At 35.8% G+C, this 12,422-nt stretch overlaps 1 protein-coding gene across 1 annotated transcript; it reads left to right on the top strand.

Moving 5' to 3' along the window:
• Positions 1-3,941: 3,941 nt before the first annotated feature.
• LOC120590108 (olfactory receptor 52E4) lies at positions 3,942-4,886 on the top strand. Its single transcript, XM_039847746.1, has one exon. It carries the CDS (start codon positions 3,951-3,953, stop codon positions 4,884-4,886), a length of 936 nt encoding a protein of 311 aa, XP_039703680.1. The 5' UTR covers positions 3,942-3,950.
• Positions 4,887-12,422: the final 7,536 nt, after the last annotated feature.

The following is a 12,422-nucleotide window of genomic DNA, read 5'->3' as shown; positions in this document are numbered from 1 at the left end:
TATTGTGGTGAACATTTTATATGGTAAATGTCAAATCACTATGTTGTACACCTGAAACTGATATAATATTGTTTGTCAACTATAATTAAAAATTAACTTTAAAAAACTGGTTGTCTAATGTATTTGATTATCCCTCAGGCTTTTTCTATCTATACTCAGGAAAACTATGACCTATGGCATATCCTAGTTCTCTCAGGTCTACTTCATAATCCAGGCAGAGAGACTCTAAGAAAGTCTAGACCTTGAGCTCTATCTGCATTCTGTGTTTTCATAAGAATGTGGAGTTTCCTTCACCTTCTGCCAGAAAAGCTAAAACACAGGAAAGCCCCTCTTCAAAGACTTCATGTGTTTACCATTAGCTATAAATTGAGAAGGAGAACCTTGCTGAATTGGAAGAAAGTTGATACTATTATCTACAGGTATGAATACTGTCAGAAAACAGTTGCTGCCACAGAGTCTAATATGTCTATTTCAGAGGGTCTTCCTCATCTTTTGAAATTATAGTTGTAACAATGCCAAGTTCATCAGGATTCACACCTTTACATTAAACAAAGCATACGAGTTGCTAAGGACAGTTTCCTAAGGAGTCACACTGTTAATGGTATAAGTTTATGGCTTTAAAGGGACAGAGTCAATTCCATCCCCTGTACAGATTCCTTTCCCTTGGGGATATTTCTCTTCCTAACCATTCATGAGACATCCCCAATGCTGAGCTGTGAGTTTATACCTGGTATGGTAATATCTCTCTGCATATGCATTAGGGAGGAACAAAGAGATGGACTTAATGAGCCCATGTTTAAGCCCAGAGGACTCTGAAGGCTAAGCTTAGGGATTCTGGGACATGCCTAGACTTAGGGATGCCCTCACTTCACTATAAATATTTTTTCCATGTGACAAGACAAACTTGGGACCTAGAGGCTTGAAGGGGCTCCAGTCACCATTTTTAAGCACCTAGGCCTATGCTGATAAATTTTTCCAAGTGAGGAATAGGAGAGAAAACATTAGAAAGATAAGGATGCAAGGCAGGGGAGATGAGATGCTACGAAGTAGAGGAGAGGTAAATGAGGATAGAAGGAGACAGTAGAATCTCCTTTGCTTAGGAGTGATCCAAAGCATCATTCTCCATTCTCTTCACAAAAGGATACAACGGAGCACATGGAACTGAAACAGACATAAACAGGTAAGCACAGTGATATTCTATCAAGTAATATGCAGAATTTCTCTATTCTCTCTCTCTCTCTCTCTCTCTGACACACACACACATACACACACACACACACACACCACAGCTCACTTAGTATATACTCTTCACAGCTAGAAAGCCACAAATACAGTCTTATAGTAGCTTGACCACATTTGCTATGACTAAAGAATGAAGATTGCTCTGACTAGCAAATTGTTGCCAGGGAACCAGACCCAGGAACTAACTTTGCTGTGTTTCATCTAGAGTACAAGGAGGCTATTGAAGATCACTCTCATATATTTGAGTTTGAAGTTGAATGTATGACTATCAATATCCAAATAAATGATGTACAAATTATACATTTGGTCTGCACTATTATCTTTTTTTTTCTCCCACATAATTCTAGTAAATTTAGAGATTGTCAACTCTCTCTTGGCCCCCTATGTAACTACTACTTTATGGAAACATATTCAAGCCTTTTTTATTGAAAGCCAAATACATCTGCCAGATCAGCCATATCCAGAGCTCTCCTCTAATCTTCTGCTTTATGGCCCAGTCAAGAGGGTGCCTGAAAGGCACCCACTGCTATCAATGCAAAAAACATGGTTTACTTTCAAACTGAGCTGCACTGGTTTATGTATGCCTCCACAGAATTCTAGAAATAAGTGTAAATGTGAGGTCCTGTGTTACTCATTCACCTTGGAATATTCTGTGTCATCCCTCCCTCCACTTCTCCTTCATCTCACATATAATCACCATGAGTTATTTATAAATAAGGGCTTTTTACTATCAAGTAAGTAATTTGTGCTAAAGGTGAAATTTTTAGCTATTTTGGGTTAAAAGAAAAATAAGGTTAGGAGAAGGATTAATAATGTAAATAACTACCATTTATTGAGTATACACTATGAGCTAGTCCTTTGCATGCATTGGTCTTATTTGTCCTTAAAATATGTTATATTAGATAGGATTTATTAACCCAATTTACAGAACAGACTGACTTAGAAAATAAAAGATTGTCCAAAGATCTCCAGCTAGTAGATGGCACATCAAGATTTCTGAACATATTTGAATGGTTTCAAAATCCATATAAATTATCTATAATAATCTACTATTAGAGTTAGTAGGAAAAAGAGATAGCAGGTAAAGGAAAATCACATCTTCAATGAATTGAGTGTTGGTGGGCACTAAAGGGGAAAGGTCTCTAAGTATCATCAATTCAATTTTTTAAATGAACTCTGGGACTGGGCTGTTTGTCAACATGCACATCTAGAAAAGGATGAACTTATTACCTTGCCCTCTAGGAATGAACCTTGAACTTATGAGACTCTTCCAAGTAAAGTCCATAGACATCTCCAGTTTCTCAGCCTAGCATCCTCCCCTCAACACCAGCAAAAACTATCTTGCTCCTACACGTGGACAGAACTTTCTCTCCAGAAGTTTTGGGAGCAAGATATGCTTTTTTCTTCTCTTATAGAACAGAGGTTTATTAACTCCCTTGCCTGGGTATTTCTACTGTGCAATAACTACCTGGCAGTTATATGCAACTACGTATATAATAAAACATTCTCTCTCTCTCCCTCTCTCCCTCTCTCTCTCTCTCACACACACATACACACCACACGCACACACACACACACAAATTTACACACACACTCACATATACAAAAAGATGAACACACACTTAAACTAATCCTGAGTCTATTCAACAAGTAAATTCTGTGGTAGTGGGAACCATATCCTCATATTGACCTGTGAGGGTTGTTAAAATGAACATCTGGTTCTTTGCCTCAGTAGCAAAGTTCCTGTTAGTAGAGAAGAGGTCAATACATAAATGTCGTTATGTTATGTTAAATGCTGCACTGTTGTACAATATCCTAGGGACACAAAAAATATTAAAAGATGCTAATTTTTTTATTACTTTCAGGGATTAGGGAAGATTCATTTACAACTTTAGATTCAGCTTTACTTAAATTTTCTAGGTGTTGGATCTATTCATATCCTAAGGTAGGCACATTTTCAGAACATAGGAGTGATTTTGTATGTTAGTTATTGGTATTATAGGTTATAAGAAAGAGGAACATAATTCAGCTGAAAAGCCAAGGGCAATTTACTGGAAGAATATCAGGGAATCGCTGAACAAAGAAGAGTCTGGAGGTATGGGATTAGAAACCAAGCCATTCCATAAAATTAGTAGGCATCAAAAATAGCAGTGGTCTCATAACAGAAAGAGAATGAGAAAAATTCTAAGAGAGACCATCTACTTAACTTCCCTTATGTCATATGACTGTATCAGATTCATAAGACAAATCCCTACATTTATGCTATATCAAAACATAGACAATGATATGTCAGCTGTTCTCATTTGAATTTAGGATTCTTTAACACTTGACTGCACTTGGAGAACCACTGGGTATAGTAATTTCCCCAAAGCAAGGGGCTACATGGAAAGGAATGAAAGGGAATACCATAAAATGTAAGTATATACCACGTTTTGAAATATCAGTTCTTTCAAAGATCTACAAAAAATAAATTCATGGACAATATTGCCTATGATGAATCTCAGAACAATATTGTATATTGAGAGAGTTGCTCAATTACCCTCTGGAAAGAGGACAAACTCTAATGTTTGTAAATTAACTGCTTCTGCCATTACCTCCACAGTACAGATTAGAAGTCTTTCCGTCTTTCCAGGACATTGATAAGAAAAGATCTTAAAGAAAGTGAGACCCTCCTCCTTAACAGGAACTCGATGATACTTGCTAAGAGAATGCCTTCTATCAATGACACCCAGTTCCATCCCCCCTTCTTTCTCCTACTAGGAATACCAGGACTGGAAACTATACATGTCTGGATTGCTTTCCCATTCTGTATTGTGTACCTGATTGCCCTTGTGGGGAACATCACCATTCTCTTTGTGATCAAAACTGAACAGAGTCTCCACCAGCCCATGTTCTACTTCCTGGCCATGTTGTCTATGATTGATCTGGGTCTGTCCACATCCACCATCCCCAAAATGCTGGGCATCTTCTGGTTCAACCTGCACGAAATCAGCTTTAGCAGCTGCCTTGCTCAGATGTTCTTTATCCACATGTTTACAGGCATGGACACTGTTTTACTGGTGGTCATGGCTTATGACCGCTTTGTTGCCATCTGCAACCCTCTCCAGTACACTGTGATCCTCACCAACAAAACTATCGGCATTCTAGCCTCTGTTATTGTTGGAAGAAATTTGATCCTTGTGACTCCATTTGTGTTTCTCATTCTGAGGCTGCCCTTCTGTGGACATCACATCATCCCTCACACATACTGTGAGCACATGGGTCTTGCCAGGTTAGCCTGTGCACCCATCAAGGTCAACATTATCTATGGGCTCATGGTGATTTCTAATATCATTGTAGATGTCATCCTGATCACCTCTTCCTATGTGCTTATCCTTCAGGCTGTATTCCGCCTTCCTTCTCAGGAAGCTCGACTAAAAGCTCTCAGTACCTGTGGTTCTCATGTCTGTGTCATGCTGTGCTTTTACACACCAGCATTTTTTTCTTTTATGACACACCGCTTTGGTCGGAATATTCCCCTCTATATCCACATTCTTTTGGCTAATCTGTATGTGGTAGTTCCACCTGCCCTTAATCCGTTCATCTATGGAGTCAGGACCAAGCAAATCCGAGAGAGGGTTTTAAAGATATTTGTACAGAAATAATAGATCTTTGTAAAGATAGAGATAATGTATTCACATACTACCCAAATTTAATCTGAGCTCTCTTTAAAATTTTTTATTGTATTAGATACTAGTGGACAGATTTTTCATTTTTATTGGAAGTGGTTTAGGGTGACAGATAAAGCAAAGCTACCTTTGCTACTCATTCTGCCCACCCACCCACATGTAACTGGACAAAGGGAAAAGACTAATGGAAAGAAATATATCCTAGTGACAGCAGTGTTTTGGGAGCAGAATGGTTCATGGAAAAGGGTGTGAACTCTCCCCATTTCTCCATGTCTTCTTTTCAGGTAAGTTTAGATCCTGAAGGAATGCTGATCTAATAATTTCATATTGTAGATGAAGTAAATAAAGTTTAAGCCATGGATTAGTGGCAGTGTAGAACATCTTCTGTTCCATAGATTTGTAATCTTTACATTAACCCTCAAATTTTGTTTTTCTTCTCTAGAATCATTGACTTGTTTTTATTTTAATGTTCCTTCAGTCTTGTTTTACTGTCATTCTTGCTCACTTTTTTTTCTAACTTCTCTTTCTCCTGAGTCAGTGTTAAATAATGCCAGGTGAAGTAGCAGCATTACTTGTATAAATGGGAATGTCCTTCCCACTCTGTTTCACCTATACTGCAAGCTGATGACACTGTGCAGAAGGAAGCAATGAAGTCAGAATTGAAAGAGATCACCTTCTAGAAATGCAATGATTAGAACCTAAATACTTTAGTCAAAATATGTGTTTTTCATTATTAGTATTTAAAAATTTTAAAAAGTTTTTAATTAAGTTTATTGGGATGACATTGGTCAATAAACTTATATAGATTTCAAGTGTGTCATTCAATACTACATCATCTGTATATTGCACTGTGTGTTCACCACCCAAAGTCAAATCTCTTTCCTTCACCATGTATTTGACCCTCTTTACCCTTATCTACCTCTCCCCCTTTCCCTTGGGTAACCAGTAAACTGTTGTCCATGTCTATGAGTTTTTGTTTGTCTTGTTCCTCTATTGCTTTCAATTTTACATTCCACATCACATGGTTCATGACTTTTTCTGTCTGATTTATTTCACTTAGCGTGATAATCTCAAGGCCCATCCATGATGTAGCAAACAGCAGTATTTGATCTTTTCTTATGGCTGAGTAACATTGTATATATGTACCATATCTTTATCTAATAACTTATCAAAGGACATTTTAGTTGTTTCCATGTCTTGACCATTATGAATAAAGCTACAGTAAAAACCAGGGTGTATATACCCTTACACATGTTTTCAAAATTTTAGGGTAGATACTCAGAAAGTGAATTCCTGGCCCATATGGTGATTCTATTCTTGATTTTTTGAGGAACGTCATACTATTTTCCATAGTGGCTGTACCAATTTACATCCCTACCAGCCATGTCTAAGGAAGTATACCTTTTCCTCCACAACCTCTTTAACACTTATTTTTACTATCTTGTTGATAATAGCCATTCTTACAAGTGTGAGGTGGTATCTTATTGTGGTTTTAATTTATATTTCCCTAATAGCTAGTGATGTTGAGCATCTTTTTATATGTCTGTTGACCATTTGTAAGTCTTCTTGGGTGAAGTATCTGTTCAGATCCTCTGCCCATTTTTTAATTGGATTATTTGCTTTTTGTTGGTGAGGTGTATGAGTTCTTTCTATATTTTGGATATTAGCCCCTTATTGGAGGTATTGTTTGCAAATATCTTCTCTCATTTAGTTGATTGTTTGTTTTATTGATGGTTTCTTTTGCTGCACAGAAGATTTTTAGTTTAACATGAACAGGAAATAATTATTATACACATTTTCCTGAATAATCTGGTTAAGCCTGGCATTTGTGGTCATCACCAATGAAGTATGGAAAGATCCTTTGAGAGGGTCATTGGGAGCCGTTATTCATGGGCAGCACAATGGATGACTGGATGATGCAGCACACTAATGATGCAATCAGCATTAAATAAATGGAATTTGGAAACGCTGGAGGCAAGATGATCTATATGGTCTTGAAAAGCCATGACTTTCTAAGTAATAATAGTGCTAATAATACCTTCTATTGTAGCAGAAATAAAATGTCCAGAAATGGCCCGTTTTGACAATAAAAAAAAAAACATGAATAGAGAGTTCATGAAACTTAACAGAAATAAGAAAGTGCCTGGACCCCGGAAAGAATCTTTATGTGCAGTAATTAGACAACAATCAAATATATAATTAATTCATTTCTACCCATTATTCTAAAGCATAGATAAATTATTATATATTGTATAGTTCCCTGAATTTCGTAACACAGTTTTTAGTCAAATTATCAGTGACTCCACAAAAATGCTTACCCCAAGCATTATATACAGCAGTAGGGCAGTTCTTGCATACATTTTTACATTCAGCCTCTGAATGCCCAATTTCTAACTTCCCATTTCACTCTTGTGGTTGTGTCAAATTAATACTGCCCTAAAGCACAGCCCCATTTTTCTATAAATATCTGTATTCTGTTTGAGTATTAATTTGTGTATGAAGCTGTGTGTACATGTATGTATGTGCACATGCTTATGTTTGTATTAAATATGGCATGAATTTACTAGTATCTGATAATATTAAATACATTTACAAGCAGGCTTAATAGAAAATATATGTGATATGATAAAAAATACATATATGCAAAAAGAAAAATAATTGAGGAAATGATGACAAGAGAAAAATATGATGATTCTAGCATTAATTATATTCTATTAGATTAAATATTCTGAGATAAGACCATTTTCCACAAACCTCTCTTACTCTCCCAGATACTCTTTCTCCTTTGGAAACTTTTATGTGTTGCAGGATAATTTACAGAGTATAGAAATCAGGCTTCCTCATTTGATATTAGATGTTAATCTGTAACTTTCATTATCTACCAGCACCTTGGGAGCAGAGATACTAAGTCTAACAAAGAAGTAAACTTTTATGAAGTTGAATCCGGATACAATATCTTCTTGAATCTGTACCAATGGGTTTATCAATCCATAACTCATGATATTTAGTCAGAGTTTTGATATTATCCTGGTCAAAAAAAAAAGTTGTAAAAATTTCAGATACTTCCAGACCCTTCCATTTTCCAGGTGCCAACTTTAGAGAAAAAGCCCAACAGTTTTCAAAGTGGCTTAATGATTTTATACTGCTACCAACAAAGTACGAGAGTTCTAATTGTTCCATATTTTCACCAACATTTGGTTTTTGGGGTCTTTTTAATTTTAGGTACTCTGGTCAGTGAGAATCAGTAACTGATCATTATAATTTTAATTTTCATTTCCCTGTTAACTAATAATGTTGATTGTGCTTTCAGTACTTATTAACTATGTTAAATTTTACTTTTGTGAAATGTGTCTTAGTCTTTTCAAGTAACTACAAAATTAGCTACTTCGAGATATATTTGAGTGTAGTTCAAAAGCCTTTGAGAAATTTGAGTTCAAAGACAAAAACCACCTATGACAAAAGTAAACTATAAGACCAGTAAAATTGTATATTTATAATGTGTATATATACATATTATGTGCATATATATGAACACACATATGAATACATGTTAAGTGTCATATGTTATGTATGGCATATAATTAAATAAAATTAGGTTTAAATGCAGAAATCTGAAAAAAAAGGTAAAGCTGCTTATTGAATATATTAATTAAAGTTTTGGAAAAAATAGTTTTTTTGAGTTTTTTTGGAAAAAACTCAAGTGGGTCCCTTAAACTATGACAAAGTATAGGCACAGTATAGGGAAACCACAAGGGACCATAACAGGGATAACAAATGTAAGGAATATTTGTAACTCCTTGGTCTGAAGAGAAGGCATTCCTGGAATCTAGAGATTCAGAAAGCAATGTGAAGATACCTAGATGTGGAAGTTAGGATTTATTCTGAGGGGATCACCCAGCCCATGGTGACCTGCAAGGAGAGAGCAGGTAGAAATTAGAATAAATATTCTGACTTTACTTCCCTCCTGTCCTCCTGCTTGTACTTTTCATTTTCTGAAGCCACCCAGGTGCCAAAGGGCAAGGGAAGCTACCATGCAGCCACACCTGCAAGTCCCTAGGACACAGAGTGTGGAGTGATCCTGGAGATGCATAGAGAAGGTAGCCTGCACGTTGGCCCACATAAATGAAGAGCTGGTGGAAAACCTGAACAAAACTTGAAAGCCAGCATTTTTATATATTCTCCTTTCAATTACTATTTTATATTATTTTTTTCAGGGTGATATCTGTGATATTAGATACTGCCTCTCTTTTTGTTCTCAGAGTTCTCTTAGAAGAGATTTGAGTTTCTTTTTATCCTTTTAGACAGTCCAAAAGTTATCCAAAATGATACTGATTTTTAAAAAATCATTTGGACAAATACACTTTGAAATCAAATCTAGTATGTTTACCTTGAGGATAAAATTTTTTTAAAAAATAAGTGAAATAATCATGTAATCACCATCCATGCTCTTTGTTTATATTCCTCGGGGTTCACACGTAATTTTAGAGTATTCTCTCTTTAAGGCCCAAAGTGGGATGAAGAAAAAATTGATATGCCTGGAGTATTCTTTTATATGTTTTATAAGATTCATGGGTATTAAAGCTTTAACTAATATTGAAATTCAAAATCATGAATATGAAAATATATAGCCAGATATATTAAATTTTGTAGAGAATATTGTAAATAATCAAGAAGAGGCACTAACATTTCAATCTTTACAGTAATTTAACATAAAATAAATCAAAGCCCCATAAAAAAGATGGTTATTAACGTTGAAGCTATACAAGTAAAGGTATATTTGAAATGTCTTGAAAAATTTCAGTTACCTAGCTTGACAGCTCACGAGCTCTTTTGTGATTTGTAAAAGAAATGTGTTTGATTTGACTACTACATATATAAAATGCTAAATTGACAAGCATGTTTTTATCGATTTAGCTTATCTATATTGAGTACCTAATATGTGTGTTATCAAATTCACAGCAAAATTTTAGTAAATATAGGTGAAAATAAGAAATAATTGCTTGTCATATGAGCATTACTGACATCTAGCAGTCAAACTAAATACATTTCCTGAACAAATAAGAGCAAATAAGAGTTGTTGCTATGAGTAATCTAGTAAACTAAAACATAATCGCTGTTATTGTATTCAAATTCAACATTAAAAATATCTATTTCAAATAAGTAATAAAAATAATATCCATTTTAATAATATCTTCTATCTATTGTCAAATGCTGCTGTTTTAGTTAAAAGCATCATCTCACTCAATTCAGAGGAAAACTATGAAATATAAATTGTCATTTTCATTACCCTTATGAATCTATAGAGATAACATGAAGCTCACAGAGGTTAATAAATGCCTTCAACATCTTTCAACTATAGAATTTCAGGAAAGTCATTTAAATTTAAGTTATCTGACCCAAATTGTTTACTTCAAAGATAATGCCATACAATAATTATAATAACCTATTTTTATTAATTTTTAATAAATGATTGCTGAGTACTTTCTAGGCATTATCCTATACCATTAAAGCAATCTCATGAGATGATATAACTTTTTCTCATTTTGCCTGTGAGGAAACCAAAGCTTGGAATAACAAATTGAATTGGCCAAAGTCACAGAACAAATAGGTGGACGTGCTCTTTGTATGTATGCTAGGCTGCTTTCCTTCATATGAATGTTATTTATTCTCATGTTCTACTAATTACTATTCTACAGAATGTTAGAAGCACTATATTCTCACAAAAAAAAATCATCAGTGTAATTCATAAAATGGAAAGCTCAGGTTGAGAGACTTAAGTTTGAATTCTGGTTCTGACATTTTCTAAATGTACAGATGTTTCCAAGCTGACTTTGAGGAAATGCTGTTGTTGTTTTGTTTTTTTTTTTCCTACAGAGCTCTTTCTCTGCCTTCACTGCCTATCTGTCCAAAGTAGCTGGTGCTAGAGTGAGGTTTAAGGTGTAAGTGGGAGTCCAGGATGCCTCTGACTGATTAGACTCCTGGGACCTATCTGGAGAGGGTTCTTGCTAGAGGATGCAAATTGCAGATCATCTGTAACCAGAAAGTGTCTCTGACCAGAAAGGATAAAAATATCCTTAGGGATATTGAAATTTTCTGTCTCATTACCACAGGTCTGGGGACACAATCCATTCATTGTGTGGTGACCCTTCCCAGGGGACTAGCGTTCTCATATAACCCATTGGCCCTGATTATGGAGAACTCAGTCACATGCAGGTTGCAGTCTGTGCATCCAGTTCTTCACAAATGATTTCTCAGATGCTGGGCAGAGGTAGGTGAGTCAGCTCCTGGTTTTGCTGGAAGAGGGTTCACAATGATGGTAACTAGAGTGATTCACGGGGTGATGGCGCTCCAGTGATTCAGCCAGAGTCTCTGTAGCTAGGACCCTCTCCAAGCGATGCAGCAAGAGCAAGAGAGAGGAGTTGTGTTGAGAATAACCTGCATTCACGGCCACACATCAATCACTAACACAGAAACACACTGCACAACACTCACTGTGCTAAATAAACAAACTGATATCAACAAATGCAGGAACATATCTGTAGACACAAACATGTAAATAAAGAATGTGATATGCAAACATGAGAAATAATAGCAATGGTTACTTTCATCAGCTGGCACGAATGAGGTCTTTTCTTCCTACATCCTTCAATTTTGTCACCTCTGTACAAGACTTCTTACACTGGACACAGTCACCCTAGTGGAAGACAGTTATGGCAGATATGAAAATGGGACACAAAGGGGTTAAGAAATGGGAAGCCTGGGAACCTGAATAAAGAGGTTGTCAAATTCTGCTGCAAAGGATGGAAGCCAGTCCCTGGGAGAAGCTCACCATAGTTTACCTTGGAATTGAGTGTCTAAAAGGGAAGAGAGGCATTCAGAAAGGCAGAAGACAAGAGAGCCTGAATTCGAGTGAAGATAAACTTAGAAAATATACATGGAAGTACATTAAACAGAAAAGATGACTAAGCAGACAAAACATTTAGATGACTACATCAACAGTGGCCATAGTTATGATTAGTGGTTGCAGCAAAGTGATCTAGACAGACAATAATTTTTGGCAATGCCTATAATCTTATTGAACAGGAGCACTCTGAATATGTAATTTATGTGGAATACCAAAGCACCTTTTAGGAAGTTTCCCTACAAAGACTGCTTAAAAATGAAAGAATTACTATGAGAGTGGAAACCTTGTGTGAGGCCAAGAAGCAAAATTCTGGTATGACTAGACTTTAAACTCCATGATTTGGGGGACTTTGACTCAATTTGGAGCAGGTCTTGACAGATGGTAAGAACTCTATAAATACTTGTCAAATTAATTAAAGATTAATAACTGGAAACATCCGTAAGATAACAGATGAGGGCAGAGAGTGGTAGTGCTGGTAAATTTGCAGATAATCTTAAATATAGAAGGAGGACAATTTAAATCTTTGGCTGCAGTTATCAGAACATGTAAAAATCTATATGGTTTTAGGACCTTGATACATGAGTTAATTTTTTATTACAAGGACAATA

This window comes from Pteropus medius, unplaced genomic scaffold (assembly GCF_902729225.1).
Source record: "Pteropus medius unplaced genomic scaffold, Ma_sr-lr_union100, whole genome shotgun sequence".
Taxonomy (NCBI): Eukaryota; Metazoa; Chordata; class Mammalia; order Chiroptera; family Pteropodidae; genus Pteropus; species Pteropus medius.
This window is presented reverse-complemented; position numbering and strand designations above follow the sequence as displayed.